Source organism: Opisthocomus hoazin, chromosome 6 (genome assembly GCF_030867145.1).
Source record: "Opisthocomus hoazin isolate bOpiHoa1 chromosome 6, bOpiHoa1.hap1, whole genome shotgun sequence".
Classification (NCBI taxonomy): domain Eukaryota; kingdom Metazoa; phylum Chordata; class Aves; order Opisthocomiformes; family Opisthocomidae; genus Opisthocomus; species Opisthocomus hoazin.
The window spans coordinates 11,022,457-11,045,825 of NC_134419.1; the positions used below are offsets into that span (position 1 = coordinate 11,022,457).

Consider the following 23,369-nt stretch of genomic DNA (forward strand, 5'->3'; position numbering starts at 1 on the left):
TGTCTCCTATATTTATAAGAAGCAAAGACGATGCTGGGATAGAGGCTGAGCTGAGCTTTTAACCAGCCAGATTACACTTAGCAGGAGCATTTACCTCTGCCTCTAATCCGCCTGCCACAGAGATTTGCTAACTCCTTCCCGGATTTAACTGGAAGGCTGGAACTCTTCCCACAGAGGAGAGAGTTAAGCCTGAGCTGGTGCTGGAGGGCTGCGGGGCCCAGGGTCTGCACTCCTCCCCAGGCACAGCAGGTTTGGCATGGAGGTTTTAGCCCCAGACTCAATTTTCTTCTGGCATCTGGTCCTGCAGGAAGGACGGGCAGGAGGGGGGCAGTTGCCGGGAGCCCCTTGGACCCTGGGAGCTCAGGGCTGGTGGCTTCAAAATTAGAGCCTGTGCAGAGCAAAAATTGGGGCATTTCTGAGCAAAAATCACTGCTGCTCAAACACAGAGCACAAGCAAGAGGAGAGTTCTGAAGGAGCCACTCGGCAGGTGCAGCCCCTGTTGTTTTCAGCTGGATTTCTTGCAAGGACAGAAAACATCTGCTCCCAGCACTGGTGGCTGGGGCAAGATACGGCCACGCTCCCGACCCTCATGGCGCGTGTTCCCCAGCTCCCCTGACCCCCCCGCTCCACCCCAGAGCAGCCATGTCCTCCATCGCCTGCACCGGATCGGGCCCATTGGTCCTCAGGGCCTGGGGCACCAGTGCCCGCTGCTGGGCACCCGCGCCATGGCTGTGTGTCAGCAGGATCCGTCCCCTTCTGAGCATTCCCTCGCAGGATGCTTTGCGCCCGCGACAGGGAGGGGAGAGACAAAAATCCCAGCGCTTGGCCCTGCAGCGAGCCCTGACGGCACCCCCATGGAGCCCCGTGATGGGATTTCGGTGGGAGGCTTTTGGGGCAAGGGCGATGTCTGAAATTTATGGGTATAAGCTTAACTAATTGGAGTGCTTTGCTAATCGCAAAATAACTTGGTGCGGCGCGGGCTGGCATCCCCAAGCCGTCCAGGGTCGGGCAGCACATGGCACCGGCAGCGCTGCAGGCACACACGTCTCTGCGGCAGCCCGCAGCCCCCCGGTGCAACCGTAGCTTCGTGCGGGGTTAGCGTTCCCAGTATCGCCGTGGAGCGTTGTGCTGGGCGGCAGAGAGCACCTGGCAAGAGAAAATGCACCTCACGTGTGTCTGAGCTCGGTGCTGAGGGCACCTGGCAGGGCTGGGGCCCGTGGGTGCAGCTCCACGGGATCCAGAGCGGGACGGGGACCCCAGAAATGGTGAGAACTGGTCCCAGCTGGGGCTTTCCAGCCAGCGCGGAGGCAGGTGAGCAGGGTCCGGTCCGTGTGTGCGTGTGTGCATGCGTGAGTGTGTCACACACACAGAGGAGCTCACCCGCCTTTCGCCACTTGTACTCCTCACCCGCTGGCTCCCGAACAAGCAGCCCACCGAATTGCAATGCTCTCACCCAAACAAACAGCAGCAGCCTCCGGGAAAGGCTTTTCCCGCGGGCCGGGGCAGGCGGGCAAGGCTGCGGAGCCCCCTCGCTCCCCTTCCGCAGCCTGCCGGGCAGGGGGCCAGCTCTGCTCCCGCGGCCCTTCCTGCAGGCAGGGCTGGTGTGTTCACCACAAGCTATAGATGGCCCGGCTGCCGCTTACAGTAAATCTGAGGAAGCTGTTTTGGGCAGAGCATTTGAAGTCCCGCAGGCAGCGAACCGGCCATCTCCTACTGGCGCAATCACCTGCCGCGGGCTTCTCCCATTTCCAGCGCGACCCTTGGCTTTCCCAGCACCGACCCATCGCGTGTCAGTCCCCGTCATCAGCGCAAAGCCGCTTTCCCAGGGCTTCCCCACCTTCCCGGAGGCAGCCGATATCTCGGGGGCAGGAGCTGTGTCTGCCGTCACCCTCCCTGCTTTGGGTCCGGGTGTGCAGGAAAGCCACGGAGGAAGGATGCTGGAGCAGTCAGTGCTCGCCAGCACCGTCCCAAAAACCACTCCCCAGCCGCCCTCCTGCTGCTGCTTTCTCCTGTCACTGCCCTCTGGCCATCGGCTGCAATGTCCAGAGGAGGGACTGGGGGATTTTTCTGCTTTCTTGGGTGAACATGAAATCTGTGCCCCTGTGATGGCCAGCGGATGAACCCGAAGGGCCACTCAAGCATTTCTTCAAGGGCTTAAATGGGCTTTATGTGGTGAAGATGCCTGCTCCAGCCCTCTTCACGGACGGGCAACTCCAAGCGTTGGGGAAAGGCAAGCTTTGCCTTAACCAGAAAAGTTTCGCTGAGCCCTCAGGATCATGCTTTGCATTTTTCTCTCTGTTACCTATAAGGATTTTCTCCCCACCCACTTGTTAAGTGAAAACCACTGAAGGTCTCATGTCACTGGTTCCTGTGAGGCTTGGGGCTGGCAGGACTGTCCCGCACCTCACTTCACATCTGCACTCTGAGTCCAGAGGAAGGTGAGGTACACACTGGCAAGAGATTCAGCCCCATCTGTTGAATGGCCAGGAAGAAGAAAGCAAGCAAGGCACTACGTGGCCCAAGGACAGATCACCTCCCAGATGCGGAGTCCTGCCACCCCGACCCAGTGGCCTGGGGACATTTCCCCAGAGCAGCTCTGCCAGCCCCACAACGTCTTCTGAATTTGGCCCAGACCTTCCCGGCATGGGAAAGGATGCACAGCAGACACAGGCACGGGATTTTCCAGGGTGGGAGCTTGCTCCTAGTCTGGTTTTTCAGAAGCGGGCTGCAGGCTTCTGAATCGGCGGTATTTTTCGAGTTGTTTCCTGCGGTGGAAGTGATCAAATAATTGTTTATACACCCGTCTGGCCCAATGGCTCATGCTCGCGGAGCAGAAACTCGCTGTCAAGGCTGCTGGGATGAGGTTCCCCTGTGATGCCATGGCGTGTTTTTAAGAGGAAGGTGTTGAGGCCACATGTGCCTTTCAAGGCAGAGCCGTGCCGTGGTCCAGGCACACTGCCGGCCAGCCGCTGGGCTGGATTTCTGCCGCCTTTCTCTCCATGGAGCCGCAGGAGGGTTGTACCTGGCAGCAGGCTTTCCACTGCTCCACTTCCCAAGAGGGTGCTCCCAGCATTGGATCTCCACCCCTTGTCCTTTCCTTCCCCTTCCCACCAGCTGGCAACTCCGCCAGCCCATCTCTGGCTCCCTCACCTCCCCGTGCTCCCCATGCTCGAGCAGGCATCTGGAGCAACCCTGCTGCTCCGAGAGAGGATGGAGGACACGCGTCCCGATGGGAAAGTCAGGCTCTCCCAGTGGCAGCCTCCTCCAGTCCCCAAAGTGACGGTGACGTGAATGTTCCTATTCAGACCAACCATTTTTCAGGCATTTGTAACCCCCTCTAACATGTTTTTCTCTCTCCTTTGGGGTTGGAATTATCCTGGCTTTGTGCAAAAACCATCTCTGAAGTGCTCAGGGAGTGGAAACCTCCCATTATACTTTTGAAAAATAATATTAATCTTCCCTTTCCTTTTATAAAGAGCTCTCTCCCCGACGGCTCAGGACTGGAGATACGCATTTGATGTGGAAATAGCCCTTGCTGAAAGAGCCCTTTTGATGTTTGATTTTCACAGGGCCAACTCCAAACTAACTGTGGAGGGCACCAGGCGCTGGCGGGGCTGGGCCCCGAAGGGTGCCCAGGAAGGATGCAGGGCAAAAGAGAGGTGCTGCCAGAGCACTACCCTGCCTGCCTGCCATTTCTTGAGCAACAGGCAGGTGTTTCCTGGCTTTCAAAGATAATAAACCCATAGGGATTTCCACTCATGAAAACTGCCCTTGGCCTGATTGAGCTCCAGGACCCAAGGCGGGTGCCCAGCCTGCAGTGAGCCGGAGCGACGGACGCAGCTCCCAGCCATCCGTGCTGCCTTCCCTCTGACAGTGTGGTGGCACTGAGCTCTGCGGTCCCGTAAGCATGGCTGTGCTGGTTCTCCCGTTGCCTTCTGCACAGCCATGCCCTGCTCCCTGCCCCTGCCCACAGCAGGAGCCCGTGGCTCTGGGTGGGAGACACGCACGCTTCCTAAGAGCAGGTCTGTACCCCTTTGCCCAGGGCAAGAGAGACCAGGCATCTCCCCATCAACAGCAGAGTCCAGAGGGGAGTGCAACAAGCAGAATTTGGCCTCAGCTGCAGGAATGCAACGGCAAAGGGAGGGAGGGGATGCGCTGGCTGATCCCATCGCCCGCCAGCTTCCCAAAACACCTGTGCTGAAACCCATTCGCTGCGGGGAGCCAGGGCCATGGGGCCACATCATGAGGATGAGGATGATGTGCCTGAGCTCTGCATGTGTGGAGGTGGGGGCAGGTTAGCTGGAGCGCCGCAGACCCGGACAGCATCCACAGGTGACAGTGTCCCCATCCTTGCTGCAGGGACACAGGAGACGGTGAGGTGGGTACTCGCTTTGGGACTGAGCCACTGTCTCGGGGTGCCTCTGGAGGCAGGGAGGCTGGTCACCCATTTGCTTCTTCCAGTCTGACACTGCTCCTAGCTCCTTATTTAGTGGTTTTGGTATCCACCAACTTTGCCCCTTGTAGTGCAGCAGCAAGCTTTTCTCTCCTTCCCCTGCCTCTCCCCCTACTACTGTTTCTCTCATTTAATTCCTTAAAGCACTATTAAGAGGCCGTTCATCTGGGAGGTATCGCCTAAAACAAAGTTGTATTGTGTACGTTTGGTCAAAGCAAGATAAGAGCTTCCAAGCGGCGGGGCAGTGAAGGTGGCTTCTTCGGGTGCTGGCAGCTCTCACAGAGCACGCAGTGTTCGGGATGTGTTAACCCACCGGCCGGCATTTGCATAGGTACAATACCCCTCTTCACTTTCTGGCAGGTTCTTGGCCTGGAAACTGTTGTACTAAACCTTAGACCAGTATGTTGGCCCGGTAATCAGTACTGCACTATTTACTTTGTCTCTCCCCTTTTTCTTTTCGGAGACAATACGCATTTTATGCTTTGTCAGCAGAAGGCAAGGGGGGAGCTCACCCTTCGGGGCGTCCCACTCATCCTGGAAGCTGCAGGCACCCAGCGCTCTGGCAGCTGCCAGCTTTGCCTGTGGTCTGCAAAGAGCTCACGTCCAGCATGGGTTCATGACATCAAGGAACAAAAGTTTTTGGTCTTTGGTCTCTACCAACCTACAGTTGAGAGAGACACCTGGCTGCCCTTTTACCCATAAGCTTTGTACAGAGTGAAATCTGAAGATGTTCCAAGTTTTGTCTGATCATCACAGAACAGAAGAACTGCCGGATATCTGGGAATCCTGGACGCAAGCAACACGCCGGCACAGCTCAGCCCTAGGCACGTGCTTAGCAAGACCAACACTCCCGGGAAGCAGAGGACCAGCCGCACACATGCTGCGCAGTCCCTCCGTGCACAGGCAGTAAAGCTGATGCCTTCCAAGTGTTCTGGATGTGTTGCACGTTTAGAAGACATCTGTGCTGCGCAGGCACTGATGGGCTCAGGCTTCCAGCAAATGGCCGAAGGATTTACCTGGTGCGCTGGGAAGCTGCACTTCATGCTGTGGTGGCTGCTCTGCCAGCATGTGCCCACCGACAGCTCTGCCACGGAATCTGTGAAATTTTGGGGTTCGATGGTGATGAAGTCCCATCCAGTGGTGCAAAGCGGCGTGGTGGTTTGCAGGGATGAGAGAGGTGTTTTCCAGTCTGTTTCTAGAGGATGCCTAGGACTCCACAAGAGAAGCGTGGCAGCAGAGACACGAAGCAAGTTCTCGGTGCCCTAAAGTCCCACCTGTCCTGCAGGAAATTAATATTCTTCTCTTGGGAACCCAGCATTATTCAACTGAATTCCCCCTTCGGGTTTGGAAATTTTCAGCAGGGAAAGAACCTTAAAGCAAATGACAGACAAAAAAAAAGACCCTAAAGAAGCCGATCTGCAAGTTGCCTTTGCTCAAGCCCTCCCTGCCCATCACCTTGGCTGGATGAGGAAGGCACTGCATTCATGCGCTGGTTTTTAAATTATTACCCTACACCGCGCTGTTTGTTTTATTTCCCCACTTTGTGTTCAGAGGCTGTTCTTCTTGCACTTATTTACTGTAAAGCAAAGAAAGCCAGGGAAAATGATCTCCAAAGCAAACAGAGCCATGTTTCCATTTGGGAAAACTTAAGAGGGAAAGCGCGTGTAGCTAAGCAACAATGCATGATGGTAAATGGGTCATTTTCCAAGGCATGAACTGCATGTGGATAACTGCAAGGAAAACAACCCCAGCCAACACGCCGCCGACGTTTGAATTCTTGGCCTAAGCAATTAATAAGAAATGAGATGACTCTTCAATACCCCCAAGAGCTCCCTGGGTTGTTACGGGGTTTTTCTCCGGCTTTCGATCTCCACCCAAAACCTTGGGTGGGAGTCTCAGTTACTGTGGCTGGGCAGAGCTTTGAGCACTGATGCATTGCAGCGAGGTTCCCTGGACCCGAGGAGCCATGGGTCAGCTCCACCACATCCCAGGGAAAGGGAGTCCCATGGCAGGACAGGGACTCAGCCATGAGACACTGCCTTCTGTTTTGGGCCCGAGTGAAGCCAGCGTTCACTCCTGCATTAGCACCCAAGCTTGATCTCAGCCTCCCCGCAGTAGTACATAGCGGTGGCGTTGCTCATTTATCCTCCCTGTGAAACTAGAAAATCTCTGTTGCAGGAAAAAGGGGGTGTTTTCTTGCTGTGGGGTAACATCTTATGGATATACGAGGGTATTAGTACTAGGGCAACACTAGCTATGGGATCATAAAATCATTTGGGAAGCCACGAATGGGAGAGTTTACTGGAAGATAAACAGGTGAGGTCACGTCTGGTTGGGGGCATAACGGCCACCTCGCGTGGCTGCTGCGTCACGGGTGACAGTGCCTGGCTCAGCCGCGGGTGGAGGGTTAGGGAACCCTTCAGCTTTGCGTCCTAGGGCAGGAAAACTATTGTGTTGGGTTTTTTTTTTGTTTTTCATAGTAATAACAGATCTACAGAGCTCAAGCTTTGCATTTGCAGAAATGACCGCTCAGCTGGGCTTTTCCAGAACTCCTCTTACCGGGAATGGTGCCACCTTCAAACCAGTGCTGGCAATTCAGCCTGAAGGTCACCGCGTGGGACGGCAGCAGAGCAGGGACGAGACCGCACTTTTCCTAGACATGCCGTTGATTTTCTTTTCCTGCCGCTTGCATCACTGGCTGTGATCAAAACATACACTGCCATGTTTATTAAAAGGAAAGAGTTATTGCAGGAAGGTATTGGGATTATTTCTTTCCTCCATGAATAATGTTCTACAGTTCCTCTTAAAATCAGACCTGAGGAATTTACAGAGTGGTTATTGTACATTCCTTGGAAAAAAAAAAATCTGAGCAAGTAGTTCCAGTGCATTAAAGCAACGAATAGAGGAAGTGAAAAATATTTTAAATTCCTGTAGAGTGTTACATTTCAAAAATGTCCTGGTTTAGGACATTCGAATTGAGGGGCTGCCTTTTCTTCTCTCTCTTTTTTTCCCCCTCTAATTTCTCTGAACTTGTTACAAGTCTCCTTCCATTTTGCTCACCATTTCCAAGCGACTAAATAGAGAGAGGCCTGGAATGATGACAGAGATGCGAAGTGCACAAAGGGACCGGAGTGTGGTCCGATAATTCTGTAATTGGAGCTGCTCGAGGCGAAATTTTTTTCAAGCCAGTGTAAATGGGGATCGCTGAAACCCTTAACAATCGGTCTGTCAGGCTGCTTCTTTAATGGATTGCTCTGTTTAACTCTCCCTGTTTGTCACTGGCAAGATGACAAGAGAAATTAGTGTCCTGGAAAATATAAGGTAACTGGCAGCTCCCCAGCCTGGCTCCACGGCCCCGCAGACCCCAGGGTGCCGCAGCGCCGGAGCCCGGCGTGCCAGAACCCAGCTCACTGGCTGTTCTGCAGCCTCCGTGGAGGAAGAGGAGGGGAGCTTGCAACCTCCTTCCCTTTCTAGGGGTAGGAAGGCCTGCAAAAAGCCCCTGTGGCTCTGGGACTGACATGGTGCAGAGTGCGTGGGGAGAAGGGGGGTCCCCGAAGCACTGTGCACAGCTGGCTGCAGGCTGGGGTCGGGCTGGGGAGAGCACCTAAGCGTCCTCCCAAGGCCAAATCGCAAACCCCTCATCAGCTGCAAACCAGCTTTTTCTTTGGCTTTCGCCCCACTCCGTGCACTCTTTCTTTTTTTTAAAGTGCTGTGGGTTAATGTCAGTCCTCTGGGGCCGCTGGGTGTGCAGTGGGAGCGCTCACCATTAGAGAAGATGCTTCCCGTGTGTGCAAGTGTGCGTGAGCACTTGTGAGTGCGTGCAAGCGTGCGCGGCGTTGGAGATGCTCCCACACCTCCATTGTTCGCAGCCAGCCTCTGAAATCTGGCCTCGACGATGCCTTGAGGCTAGAGATGTACCTTTCGCTTTTCCCATGAAATTCCATTCTGGTTTGGCTGAGTTTTAAAAAAAAAGTTTGAAAATCGCCATTTCCCTTCTGCTGCCTGCATTCCTCGGGAAAACTTTGGCAGCCTGTCAAAACAATAACTGAACGTGAACTTTCTAAAGAGCTGGCCCGGTGCTGTCTGCCAAAGCAGCAATTCCGCACAGCTCAGCGCGGCGTGTCCTTTCCCTCACCCCCCCGTGCCCACCCCTCGCACACCCATCCCCGGGCACCCTTCGACGCGAATGTGCCCACCCCAGACACCGGTAGGCAGAGCACAGGGTTGGCACACGCTGCCCGGCTGTGAAAGTCACACACGCCTCCTCTCCCCTCGCCGGAGAGCAGCTTTCCGCTTCCAGCCCTGACAGTTACTCCTGCGGTTTTTGGGGCAGAAACCTCTGGAGCAGTGAGGAATGGCCAGTCCAGACCTTGCTGAGGAATACCTTGGGGCCAGCTGCAATAACCTACATCGTAGACATTTATTTAAAAGATCTTAATTCTTTTTTTTTTTAAAACGTTATTTCCTATGTTAAAAGAATGTTGTTTATAACGCAAAGCCAAGTGCTTTTAAGTTAGGAAATGCCTAATGTACGATTCCTCGCAAGCCCAACTCCGTGTGCGTGCATTGTGCTACAACCTTTACGTACGTGAGCCCTTATTTTGACCTCTTTCCTTGTCCTATGGATGCGGGAGGGAAGAGGGCACGAGCTGCTCCGACAGCTGTAAATAAGACACTTCCTAACATTGAAGTGTTTCATTTGAATGTTTTTGCAGACCGCATATTATTCTTTAATACAAGTTTTTAATGTAATGTATAATTTTCAAACCAAAGCACCCGACTTCGGCACACTTGCCAGAGTTTTTCCTCACCACAGAAATGCGGCCACATCTAGGGTGGAGCGAGGCAACTGTTCTGCAGCCTGTTAGGACATAAACTGACTCTAAAGCACAGAGGAGGCAGCACAGCCCTTGTTAGAAGTTCCCATTGCATTTCACATGAAGGTGCAGGAGGATGCGGGAGGGAAGCTGCTGCTACTTCACCCCCGCAGGGGTTAATACTCTTAATCTGGTGGCAAATGCTTTGTGGTCCTGGGGTATTTTGGGGGCTCAGTTTGTACAATTCAAAGGAAGGGTGGTGCTTGCACCATCCCTGTGTTGCCAGCACCACGCTGGTTCAGGAAGGCAGGATGAACCTCTGCCTTTCCCACCACCTCTTCTCCTGCCAGCGAGCCCCAGGTTTAACTTGCAGCAGGCTGAGGGGTGCTGAGACTCCAGAGGCAGCATCTGAGCCAAAGCAGACCAGCCCTCCTGCCTTCCCTCGTCTCCTCCTCACCAGGAGGTGAGAAAGAGGCAGAAATAATCCGATAACTAAAACCAAACTGCCGCGACTGGTTGATCTTGTGCTGTTACTTGCAAGATGCAGCAGTCCCTGTGGGAAACTGGCCACCAATTACAGCAGATACTCCACAAAACCCAGTGTCTGTGCAGCGCAAGGCTACTAATTTTGCGTAGCATTTACTGCTGGCCAGGGAGTTGTCCTTTGTGACACGAACGCAGCCCTACCTTCTACAAACTCCCCTCCAGCAGGCCTTCAGCTTGTGCTAATGGTGTAGCCAATATTTGGATCTCGGGAGTGGTCAGGAGTCTCCAGCCTGCCCCAAAAATCTCTCTGAGTGCGTTTGGCTGGCAGCGCTGTGGATTCAGCCCCCTCCCTCCTCCAACTATAAAAGCCTGTTGTGGCCTACATTCAGCTGTCGGATATCACATTATCATGGCTCGGCAAAGAGGAAACCAAGCAGTTTGGCACAAATGGCTTTTCTGTGTTCAGCCTGTTCCAGCGCGGGTCCGTTCGGCTCCTCCTGAAGCACATGGAAGCGCTCAAAACTTCAATATTTAATCTTGCCTTGAAATGCAAATTGTCAGATCCAAGGAAATGAAAGCGAACGAATGCACGGCCGTCGACGCAGGGACGTTAGGGAGGCAGCAGACGCTGTGCTTGCTTTTTGCCTTTCTGTCTTAGCACGGGGCACCACGGCACTGTGCCCCCTGCTCAAGCATTGTCATTATTGCCATTATTTTATTTCAGTGTTTGAATGTAGCTTCTCCCGACTTGGGGTGATCTAGCACTTAGCCAGACCTTGGGCATCCCTGAGGGCTCAGCGTGCTCCCAGTTTCGTTTTTGTTCTCCGAGGGCACTGCCGTGACGTTGGATGCTCAGACTTTCTGCCTGTGGAGCAGAGACGCCGAGGCAGAGGGGATTTTGCAGAGTGTGAGGCAGCACATGTGCCTCCCTCTCCCCCCTCGGCAAGCACAAGCACACAGCCGCTCGCCCCTGTTGCAAGGCAGTGGGAAGGGAGGAAAGGGAGCGCCCCATGGGTGCGCATTGGGAGCCAAGTAATCCTGGATATATTATAAGCATAGTTTTGAGAAATAAAAACACATTAATATTCTGTTCTCTCAAGGCATTATCCTACTGTTTACCATTACACACAATCCTTTGCCTTAAATTGCATCTTTGATTAAAGTGGCAATGAGAGAAACCAGTGCTAATAATAAAAATTTCACTAAAGTGAAAACATCAATAAGCTGTAACCATCAGTGCCGCCATGAAAATGAAGGCAACCACCATGGGAAACAGCAAGGATGAAATCCACTTTGCCAGCATAAAAGCCAAGTAATTAGGTCTTATGTGGGTGGAACTTATAATGAGGTGCAGGAAGGGAGAAAATGAATTTCAACCCGAGCCTGCCTCCCCCTCCCCCCTGCCGCCAGAGCTGCTAATCTCAGTTTGGGGGCTGCGGTAGGGACAGCAGCCCCATTTCTCAGCTCCGCGGGGTCTGCAAAGCAGTGGCCACATGTCCACCTGCACCCCCTGCCTGACCCTTGCGTGACAGGAGCCCTGCCCTGGGAACCGTCGGTGGGCAGCAGATGGTTTGTACCCACGGTACCAACCTAAATTTCACGGGAGGAGAGGGGGGGTGCTTCCAAGGAGGACGTTTCACTTTGAGCAAGCTCAAGCTGATGTATTATATCAGCCCAAGAAATTTAATTTAAAAATTAGAAAAAGGAATCGTATCTGGTTATCGTGGATTAATCAGAGTTTGTGATGGGGATATAAAATTAATTTATCTACAGTGAGTTATTTGAAGCAAAGCCCTGTGCTCCTCTGCAGCTGTCTGTCCCTCAAGAAGCTCTCTTGCTGGAGCAGCGTCGCTCTCAGTTGCTTGCCATGGAAGTTGTGATACATCAGCAAACTTCAGACCCTCTGCGCCAAGCTCTTCCCACATACTCTTACGCTGGGTACAGCCTTTCAGTTATTCAATGTTGCAGTCACCCTCCAGTTTGCGTAAGCCAGGAGTTTTTAGGAGCTGTCTACCTAGTGCTAGAGCAGGAGAAATTATTCATAACTTACTCTTCCATGCTTTAAAGTGCAAATAAAGCAGACAACTTCAGCGCTGGGTTTTCTAATGTTCCCTGACATCCCCGCAGCAGATCAAGGTGCTCGTCCGCCCTTGTGCCTGCGACACTAGTTGGAAGTCTCCGGAAAGAGCTTTTCCTTAATTTCTCAACAGCTGTCATTTTGCCTTTCTCTAAGGATGCTTCGCTGCGCTAAGACCCAGGCTGGCTGCCGAGCTGGCTGCATTTCTGCCTCCCGCCGGTGCTTGCGGGCTGCAGGCTCAGGGTCTGGCCATCAGGATGTGGCTGGCAGGCAGGCTGAGGTTCCGTTTCGGGTGTGTTTGCAGCTCGGATTTATCCCAAAGCTTGCAAGAGGCAGCCATCCGGTTTGGTGCCTTTCCCTCCGCTTTTTTTCCCCTGGTTGTCTCGCTAGCAAGAGCTTTGGGTTTCCCCGGGGCTGACACTCTGGTTAGCGGACGGTCACAATGCCCTCTGCAACGCTCAGGTTATTATTTGGAACACAGAGCAGGCTGCTGCCGGGGTCCTGCAGAAGTAAGGAAGAGCCCACATTTCTCGCAGCAGGGCAGGCAGCTGAGGGGTGCCGCGGAGGGGTCGACCAGCCCAGGCCCCAGCCCCAGCCGGGCACAGGGACAGCGGCTCCGCCAGCAATGGGCCCTCCGGGCCTGGGCCGCAGCCCTCTCCCACAGACCCCATCCCCAAAGAGGGGCCGGCCCTGGCTGGAGGGCAGCAGGTAGGCCCGGCGCTGCGGAGCACCGGCCCGGGTGCGGGAGCGCAGCCCCCGTCGGTGCGGGCAGGCGGCGTTCCTCCACCGGCAGCGCCGGGGCCCGACCCGGGGGCTGCCCCGGCCGCGCCGCGGGGCCCGGGGGTGCCCGCGCGCCCCCTCAGCCCCGATCCCCCCTCTCCGCCTCGGAGCTCAGCCGTTCTTTGTCCCGCTTGGTAACTGGGGCTCCCAGCCAATCGCCATCGAGCCGGCCGGCTTCGCCGCCAGTTCATTGGGTGGGCCGGCCGGAGGCCTCTGCCAATCCCGACGCTCGCTGCTCCCTCAGACAAAGACGGCAGCTCTGGCAACTAGGCTCGACTCCCCCCGCCCCCCGCGCGTGCTCCGCGGCAGCAGCCCCTTGGCGACAGGCCAGCCGAGGGACATACCACCTCCCCTGCTCTCCTCAGAACGGGGGGGCGGGAGCTCGAGGGGCAAAGGCGGCGAGAGATGCGGCCGAAATGTTGAAGGGGAGCCGGGAGAGAGACGGGAAAGTGGGGAAATAGATGTCTGCTTTGTGGCAAGCTTTCTTTCTGGGCACGTCTCGCAGGCGTGAAGAGGGACGTTTCCCCCTTCTGCTTTTTTTTTGCCCACCCCCTCCTCTTCCTTGTGGAAGCGCCAGCTCGCACAGCCTCCTCCTCCTCCCCATCCTCCTCGAAGGGGTTAAAAAGCCGGCGCGAAGCCCCGCCCCCGTCGCCCCTCCCGGGGGGCGCCCGGGGGGGCGTGGCCTCGTCCTCGGCAAGAGGCGGTTGGCGACGGTTGGGCCCCTCAGAGCCTCTTAAAATGAAAGCGAGCGGGGCCGGCAGCGCCGCAGAGAGCCCGGGGCCGCGACCTGCCAGAGCCGCCCGGGGCCACCGCCTGCGCCGCGCCGGGCCGCCAGCTGGGCACGGCGGGCGACGCCGCCGCCGCGGGCTGCCCGCCCAGCGCTGAGCCCAGCCCAGCCGGCGGGGACCGCGGGCCCCAGCGCCGCCCGCCCTCCCGCCCCGCGCCCGTCGTTATTGTTGCCCGCCACCCTCTCCTTTCTCCTCCTCCTCCTCCTCCGCCGGCGGAAAGAATTCATCCAGAGACCGAAATCTCCCCTTCTGGTCCGCTTGCTCCCCGCCCTCCCCTTTTTTTGTGGGCTGGGGGGTGGGTGGGGGTTCGTTTCGCTCGCAGCCCGGTGTTTAACAAAAACCCCGAAAACCGGCGATTTTTAGAGAGAATTCAGGAAAGTGGCTTTTCTGTGGAAAGGTGTCTTTTTAAACAAGAAGAAGCACTCTGTGTGTTCTGTATAGAACTACCTGGCTTAGTTTCTGCAGGGCAGCTGCTGAGGTGGCTCGTCTGGTGGGGGTTTTTTAATTAATTTTGCGGTTTTTCAATTTTTTTTTTTTTGCTAGAAGTGTTTATTTGAGAGCGAGGTGCTTTTTTCTCGGCTTTTTTTTATATATTTTTTTTTTAAACACCCCCCCACCCCCCCCCACCCCCCGCGCCCCGCCATTAAAAGCCGAGAAAGCCGTTCTCTAATTTGTAAGGCGGCCGGGCCTTGGCTGTCGCGATGTACAACACGGTGTGGGAGATGGACCGCGATGACTCGGACTGGCGGGAGGTGATGATGCCCTACTCCACCGAGCTCATCTTTTACATTGAGATGGACCCTCCAGGTAGGGAGCCGGGGCTGCCTCGCGTTGCTGCCTTCTACCCCCTGCCCGCCATCCTCCTCCTCCCAGACTTCTGCCCTTTGGAAAAGGAGAGGGGAAATCTGCTGTGGAGGGAGGGGTGAGGGGGTGGAATATCTGTAGTTAAACTTTGTGTAAACTTTCCAGGGACTTGAACCTGCTGTTTCCTGGCAAAAGTATTTTAATACTGGGGTTTTTTTTGGGGGGTGGGAGGATAACTGCAATTTGTGGTGCGTTTCGGGAGGTGGAAGGAGGCAGGGGGAGAAGAGCTGCTTGCAGCCCCTCTCTCGAGTGTTTGGTTTTTTTTTAAGCCTTTATTGAAAACCATATATTTCGGCCGTGTTCACTTCTAGAGGAGCGTTTTTATTAGCCTCTTCACCTGTGTGCCTTTATGTGCCTGTAACACTTTGATGGTAGTGATTTACCTACCTCCATTCAGTTCCAGTTTAATCGCTTTTACGGTCTCTGAGACCCTTTTTCTCGCCAGCTCTCTTCCAGCATTGACAGATCAGATGTGCCTTGTCGCTGGGTTTCCGTGCTCGGGATAATGCTTGGGACCGGGCTGGAATCCATCCTTGGAGGCACTGTTACTTTTGATAACACTTAATAACCTTGTTCAAAAGGGTTTGATGCGACTTTGCCCCCCCCCACCCCAAATGGATTGCCAGTGCTGAAAATGAAGAAATGTGTTTGTCCCTCGCTTGCCTCAAGTTTTCAGGTGGGACAGAAAGTTTCTTCTGTGTTTGAAGCGTGAGGGAAGGCTTACAGGGAGAAGAGGTTGAGTCTTCGGTAATGAATTAAAGCAAGCAGAAATGGGTACTGGTGAAACTGTATCTATACCCGTAAGAGTCTAACAGGCTGAGAGCAGTAAGGTAATTGAAGGGCCTTTATGTTCTCAGGTCTGTGGTCTGTACAGCCAGAAGGTACAGTAAAATATGCATCAAAAATCTTAGCCTGCAGAGAAACTGATAGCAAGTAAGTGCTTCTGAGTGGAATCTTCTGTGTGGCATGTACTGTTAGACTTTTGAAATGCGCTTTTCAGTCTGTGCTTGAATTGTGGCTTGTATCTCCAAGTGTGGTTCAGTCTCTTTGTTTCAGCGCAGTGAGCTCTCTTTCTCTCTCCTTAGGTATGTGGTACTTTAATTAAAAGAGGAGGAGGTGATCATCCTGAGATTTTTGGATCTCAAAGACCTGTACTCACTTCCTCTAGCGTCCCTGGTGCTTTAAAAATTGGACAGATCTCTCCGACGCACAATACTGGCCGCTGCTTGTTAAATTCTTGCATAGCTGACACTACCTATTTTTAGATGTTATTCCTGAAAGCATAAAGTTCAGTCAAATCCTTTGCTTCTGTGGATTTCAGAGGGTATTTTTCTTGTAAATGCTTTTGATTTTAAGTATTCATGAGGTTAGTATTTGCATTTGCTTGTTTCAAGCGAACAAAAACCCGAGTTCATTGTAGGTGACTTAAAACAAGTGATGTGGGGGTTTGTACTGAAAAAAATAAAGCCCCTTGAATGGCTTAGTGTGAGGAGGCTGCTAAAAGGGCCTGGCCTGGCTGAACTGGTCAGAAAACAACTTTCCAGTATTTCTGCAGGAATTTGGCCCTGCAGCCTTACAAAGTTTAAGTGAAGAAGCAGTGCCTCTGTCACTACTAATGCCAAGATTTCCATCATTGAAGCCCTGTTGTCAGGGATCAAGCCTCTGCAGAGTCCGAACACCAGTTAGCAAAAGGACTTAATGTTACATGGCGATTCCTGCAGTGTTCAGTAACTTTCTTTCGTATTTTTAAACTAGAAAAGCCAGAGCTGGAAATGATGCATGGAATGATCCCCATGTGTATGTCCTGGTTTCACAGAACTATAACTCGTCAGTTGCAGGGGGAGGGAGGGAGAGTGTGGCGGAGGTAGTCTGCTTTTTCCTCATCCAGAGGTGGAGTGGGAACGTGTTTTCTGGTCTGGGATGATAGGTCATCCCTAAGGGGAATGTGGAGGAATTTATTTGGAAGACTTAAACACTCGGCATGCCTTGGGATAAAGTCGCTGCGTTCGTACCCGGTAACAACCACGACTCCATTTGGCCTGCTTCCAACAAAAATTTGTGAGGGTTTTCAGTATAGCGTTCCCCCGCAGTGGCTGGAGTTCCTGAGCAGCTGAATGGTGGCAATATGTTTTCTCAGCAGCGCACAAACTAACAATCTGCAGCGAGTGTCCCCGCTGCCAAAGGAGGCAGCGCGGTCTTTTGTTCACAGAACTTGCGTGAAGAGATCCCTGGTTGGTCTTTATGCTGCAGGAGCGGGCATCTACTGATACCGGGAGCCAAGTGTCTCAAATCATGCGTGACTGCTCATGATTACATTTTAGTGCGTCTAAACTTCAGGCAGAAGACAAAAGCAAGGTGAATATAATGTGTGTTGTCACCCGTAACCTGTAAGTCAAGGGTGAGGATACTGTTTCTCGTTAAGGGCCAGTAGACCTTTAATTTATCTTGGCAGGCTGTCTTGATACCCACCTTAGTGTTGCCCAGTAATAATGCAGGAATAAAATCCTGTGATGGCAGGCAGCCTGCAGCAGCCGTAGCTTCTGTCAGGCCTCAGTGCACCTGCACCAGCTTATCAGCATGCTCCTGTTTTCTGTCCAGGGCTGTAGGTGTAAATGGGTGCTCAGAGCAGGTCCTGAAGCCTCTCTGCTAGAAGGCTTGCTCGCAAGTTCAAAAATAATAATGTCGATGCCTCTCGCATGTGAGTTTTCCCCAACTCCAGCAGAAGCAGGGTCAGGCAACAAGGGATTGCTAGTTTTCTGCTAGCTTTTAATCCATCCTAAACAGAGGACTGGGACAGTTTTCCAAAACAGAGCAGTGGAACTAGGGATTCAGTTCTGCCAGCTTTGCACAGCCTGCCTTCCAGCAGAACAGCTGATACAGGAGCAACAGTGGTGACAACCAGCAGGGTGACTCCTGCTACCTAATGCTTTTTGCTTCTGCTTGCATGGCTTTTGGCATAATAAAATGTATCACTGGCTTAAGGTAGGATCTATATAACCATCAGTTGTGTATAGCTAACGTAGTAGCTTCTAAACTTTCTAATGAGGATTAATTTAGAGTATTATGGCCACAGCAGCATCATGTACTGGTTCTTAGGCGTTAGGAAACTGGCTGTCACCTGCATGTTTGTTTTTGCTGTGGGTCTTGCTGTCTGAAAAGATAAGGAAGTAGATTACTGGATTGAATTTAGTTTTTATGTAACAACATCAATTCAGGTCTGCAAAAAGTTGTTACTGCCAGGTGTTAAGTTTTTGAATTGACTACGAAAGTTATCAGAGTACCTAAAACATAACTACTTATGTATTGCCTTGCACTGACTTAGTAGGACAAAGTAATGTCTTTCCCTCTGTAGATCTGGGATACATTATCAGTTGTGTTGATGATAAAATGTATAATCACTGAATACATTTTGTCACAGTTGGATGAAAATCAGTAAGAGTGTTCCACTGGGATTTTGGATACAGATGTCGGCAAAGATACTTGGCTCAACTACAAATTAGAGGTTAGTTTCATTTGTGCGGGTTATGAAGAAGACCGCAAGTTTGAAGTAGGCTTGCTAATGCAGAATGGGCTCTATTTATGAGCAGATAATAGGAGAAGTGTTTGTTCTAAAGCTCTGTGAAAGCTAACTTTCTGAAGCCTGTTAGGCCCAAATATGACTGACCACATTCATAACTTGACCCAGCCGTCTTTCTCAAGAGTAATAACTCTTCCTTGCCTCATGTACTGAGACTGGCTGTAACAATGCTGTTACTAGAAAATCTTAATTATTATGGGGAGGGCACCATTAATCTGTAGGCTGCTTAGTTTAGTCTGCTTTGCAAAAGCAGCACTGCCATTGTATGAGTGAGACAAGTATTAGAGGGAAAAAGTGTATTTTATTCATTACAGTTCTATTTTCTTCTCATATATAATTTGACAACCCTTGTTTTAGGGGATGGATACTGTAATTGTAATTTGGAAAACATAGGGTTCTGATCTCAAGGGCAGTGTTTACCCGGATACCAGTCCTGCTGTATCATTATTAATGTTATAGTGGAAACTGAATGTGGCTTCTCAAATGGGGTTTGTGGTACGCAGTAGCCAGATGTAGGTGAACACTGCATATCTATGCCTGACTAGTTTTCCAGTGGGAGAACAGATGCAAATTTTAATAGCATTGTCAGTATTGTCCTTCAGCTTATCTGAGCTGACTCCAGAAGCTTATCAATGAAAAGTTCTGCTGTTACACATCTTTTTAAAAAAAAAAAAAAAAATTTTACTAGGGCATGTAATCAAGAGAGCAGCACTGTAGCAGCAACTGTCATGGTTGCAAATTTCTTTCTGAAAGTCACGTTTCCAAAAAAGCAGATGTTGGGGATTGAGATTTACCTTATTACAGGAGGGAAGTTTGTGCAGAATATTTTGGAGTAGAGCAAGGACTAAATAAAGCTCAGTCACTTGTATTCTGCGTATCCTGGAAAATGATTTGAACTGGAGTCTCAGCTCCTATGAGGACAGTGATGTGAAATGCTTGTATTCTGTTCTGTCACACCTGGATTTCTCTACTGGCCTTTTCACTGAATGACTGCTGTAACCATTTTTTATTTCTGATTGCATTTTCAGGCTTGCTTTTGCATTCCTTGCATTTGGTTTTCATTTTGATGGCTCTAATTGTTAAAGAATATCACTCATCAGCTTTCGATTAAATACATAACACAAAAAAAGCGTCATTAATGTAAAGTGAAATGATGCTTTGCTTGAGATGGGAGAGCCTGCTTTAAACGGCTGACACTTCTGTCTATCGGTAGGCTTTCAGATTATGTGAAAGTAGTTTGGGAGGGAAAGCTTGCTGAAGGGGTTTTGTTCAGCTCTGTTCTGTAAAGCTGTAGGCTTATGCAAACTAAAACATGGGAGAACGTTTGGAGAAGAAACCAAGCTCTTCACTGCGTGTTTGAAGGCAAAACCTGCAGCAAATGTTATTTCTGCAGTTGTTGTTCTGAACAATTTTGTGTATTGCGTGATGCCTGTACCTGACAGGAGTTAATCACTGTGGTGCTTTCTTCTAGCTCACCTGTTTAAAAGGAGAAGATTCTTCTTGGAGTTTCCTTTGGGGCATACAGTTTTCCCAAGCAGCAGAGCTGACTTCTGTCTTTGCCACTGCCTGCGTGGTGTCTTATTCCAGAATGAAGCTATATGGGCTTATCTTTGCTCTACAGCTTGGCAAAACAGAGGCATAGCTGGTCATACACATCTGCGCCCAGTACTAAAAGCAGTTGGGTGCCTTACATCATCGCATGTTGGTTGTTTAGTGAGTCACTTTTTGGGCAGAGAACTAGAGAACACTGGAAACAGCAGCATAAAGAAGACTTCTATCAGCATTGCCTGCATGTTTTGGAGCTTAGGCTTTATTATTGTCAAAAAGACTGTTAACTGTGTTGAAACAGGTTGCTGTAAAACTTTGGCCCCATTAAAGCAATAGGTGTGTTCTAGCTGGATTTTTTGGAAACTCATTTTTTGTAAAGTAGGTTGCTGAGTAATGCTTAAAGAACAGACTCTACTCGTGTACTAAATGCCCTTATGGAAATGAGTCAGATTTTCTTTTTTTCTTCTGTTTTTTATCTTATTTCTTCTGACAGGTTAAAATCTGCACAATAGTGAAGTAAGCAAGAATTCGCTGCTCCGCATGATCTAAACTACAGCATCAGAGCTGGTGCTGGGTCCCCAAACAATGTGAGGGGATGTTACCTCTTTAGAAGAGATTGTTTTCATTGTCCTTAATCTTTCCTGTGTCCTCCACTCAACAGACAAAGATTTTGCAATGTTTCAGTGAATATCTTTCAGTACCTTAAGTTCTTCTAGTTCTTCTGAAAAGAAGTGGCTATATACAGGGGATTTTATAAGAATTCGTACAGTTCAAAAGAAGCAAAGTGCAAGTGGTGCCTGTTGCAGCCCTTTCCAGAAAGGACCCCAGCTGCACTGCTGGACACCGACCAGCTGCCTGGTCAATTTGATGCTGAAGCACAATGTGCTCTGAAGCTTTTCTGTGGCTGAACAGGATCCAGGTTCTTCTCTGGCTTTGAGTCCAGCAGCACACTCGAGATTGCTACCTTCCATCCAGTACTCTTTGAAAAAAGGAGATGAAATACTTTGACTGCTTTAACCTGTAGCTGCATCCAGCATTTACCCAGACTCTCTAGCAGTTTTTGTGAACTGGAAAAATGTTATTTTAATGATAGTTCATAGGAATGTTACTTCTTCTAAAATCAGATATCTCTGAAGCTGACGCATAATTATTCAGGAAAGGCTAGAAAAACATCAGGTTTCTCAGCACAAAAATTGGTGGGTTTGGACAAATCGAAAAACCATCAGTCTGTATCCCCTTCATGTTTGTTCTTTCACTACAGAATAACAAGTTTTATTTTGGTGTCACATGAGGACTCTTGTACTTTAGGTCAGTTTTCTCCTTCCAAACATAAACCTTCCATTTCCTTCTCTTAGCTATTACTTACTCTCTGTTACTTTCCTCCTCTTCCCCATGAAAGAAAAAAAATCCACAGGAGCCATTTTTTCAGGGCTTTTAACCTTCTGTAACCTTATCCTGATTTTCAGCCTCTGTAGTCCCTAAAATCTGATGCTGCATATGATCATCTTTGCTTTTGGAGGAATTTTTTCCTTGCTTGCATCCTGCCCCTCAAAAAACCCAAACAAAAAAGCCCTGAAACCAGAGCTGCTGCAGTGGAGCTAAAGGAAAAATTGCTGTAATGAGGGAACACAGCCCACTGAGGTGTGTTTTCTTTAAGTGTGGCCAGTACGGCTTACACTTGCAACACCTGCTCCAGGAATATGTTTTTAGAGGTGAGATGGATGAAAAATTCATTGACAATATTGTGTATGTAAGTTCTGTTGTCTGTTACAACACAAATTTGTACATTGCAATTAAATTTCCAGGCTGTCAGTACTCATGCTGCACTGCCCTGTTGGTCATCTTGGGGACATCATAGGAATCTAGATTGGTGGCCCTCTGAGGAACTGCTCCCAGGTGTCAAATTAGAAGTCTTTGGTGTTTGTGGCATCTTTACTCTGATTCATCTGTCTCCAAAAGTAGTTTCTTGAAGGATACAAGGAAGCTGGAATCAATGAGTTGAATGCTTAAGAACCTTTCTGTTTTGGAGGGTACAGTACAGTCTCACTGATCAGTTATGGGAGAGTGAAAGAAGTCAAACTGCTGCTGTGAAATGGATTTCATTAAAATATTTTTAAGATCACAGTGTACTTGAGTGAGGAGATTGAATCCATTTCTTTTGTTACACCTTGAGATCTCAGCATAAGCAATGGCTGTGCAGTCTGAGCCCAGCTAGATAACAGCATGCCTGCCCTGAAACTCACCTTCTGCTCAGGGCACTGTGCAGGACTGCATGCGTTGGGACTTCTGCCTTGGTGGAGCTTCCATCAAGATCAAGGTTCTTAGAAAAGATGGTGCATGACACGATGTACAACACTTTTCCTCTGAATACTTTCCTAACTTCAGATTTCTTCTGGACTGTTGATTTGAAATGCACCTTTTGATCTTGATTTAGATGGCACTCTGTTAGCAATTTGGTGGTGTTGAAATATTTCTACTTTGGTAGCTAGAAAATAATTTGACATAGCACAAGGACAGGTATTGCATGAGGAACAATTTTACATACCGCTCTGAAAGGTCTCAGCTAGTGGTAAGCTGAAATAAAATGCTGCTTAGAACAGCAAGAGACACATGTATTTACAGCTGTATTTTTATTTTTAAGCAGGCTTTTGTGCAGGAAGCTTCTCAGTAGTGCAGATTATTTGCGTGAATTTGTTCTCCTATGAGGTTTGTACCTGATGTCTGGATGGATGGTTAGCCTTTGAGATATCTGGGGAAAACAGCCCTGGGCTTTTTTTATTTAAAATGGCTTTTTCTTTTGTTTTGGTAGGTCTCCTAGCCATAGCATGTCGCTGCTCAGGCCTGACTTCATTCTCTGTTTTCTAGAATGAAAAGCTAGTTCTTTGTTCATGGTCACTGTAGCTCTGTGCTTATGCTAAATTTTGTGGTTTCCTTACTCTTCTCCAAAATCTATCTCCATGTATTGACTAAAGAGTTTTTTTAATAGCTGTTTGAACACACTACCTGTGGAGGAGTAGAAAACATGAGGTGGTATTTCTTCTGTGAAGATAGGTGAGGAACGGCTTTAGTGAATACATGAAAAGGAGAATCTACATGCTTCTCGAATTTTGTATCTGCTTTTATGGTGTCATCTTCTAGACTACACAATACATTGGATACTGTAAAGTACAATTGTTTTTATCAAACATGTCAGATTTTCATGGACACTAAAATGTCTACCACTGACTTTCATCCAAACAGTTGGTAAAAGCCTAGGTCTGCTGGCTAGGAGATTAAGCTGTTCCTTCCTGAAGTGAGCTGAGCATTTGACGCTGGGTAGCAACAGTCTTTCTGAGCGATAAAACATGGCAAAACTCTTAAAGCATTGCTGTTGTATTGGTATCCAGATTATTAATAGTATGCTAATTATGCTTGGTAAGTAAAAGAGCTTGTCCTTTTTGTCCTCCTCATGTTAAGTTTGGGACAGTCACTGACAGCCCTGTTGGTCATGGAACCTCTGACACTGCTGTGGCTTTGCAGCTGTTATGCTATGGTTAAAAGGAAAAACATTTTCCATTGAGCAGTGAAAATAATTGGGAAGTTGGTATTTTTTGGCTTTGCAAATTCTTACAGAGGCTGGAATGAAGAGAAGATGCTGTGTTACTTTATAACACAGAGGTCAAAGATCCCAGTGTCATTTATCTGACAGCAAGCATCTTCCATTTCTTCTGTCTCAGCCCATGAAGTAACAAGCCTTGCAAAGTAGTGAGGGGTGCTTGTGACATGCCCAAAAGAACCCTGAATTTGAGATAGCCTCTTCACACACTGATGTTGTCCACCATTCTGGAGGTGTACCGTAGCAGATAATCCTTTAACCTGTGCGGTAGCTGTGGATGCTTGCGAAGACCAGAGTGCAGCAGAAGTCTGGCAGGCTGTAGGAGGTGAAACAGTGGTTGGGAGGTGTGGGAGAGGGCTGGATAGCTGGGGAGTTTTCAAACAA

The 23,369-nt window shown here is 50.1% G+C and overlaps 1 protein-coding gene across 2 annotated transcripts in view; it reads left to right on the forward strand.

Moving 5' to 3' along the window:
* PIK3R3 (phosphoinositide-3-kinase regulatory subunit 3) overlaps positions 1–23,369 on the forward strand; it is a 79,580-nt gene that overhangs the window by 32,824 nt on the left and 23,387 nt on the right. The window contains exon 1 of one of the 2 annotated variants that reach the window (XM_009945665.2): positions 13,569–14,208. The exons of the other annotated variant lie outside the window; for it this stretch is intronic. Coding sequence (XP_009943967.2) covers positions 14,103–14,208 — 106 coding nt within the window. The 5' untranslated portion in view covers positions 13,569–14,102. Of the gene's footprint in view, positions 1–13,568; positions 14,209–23,369 lie in introns of those variants that run through there. 2 annotated transcript variants of the gene reach the window in all.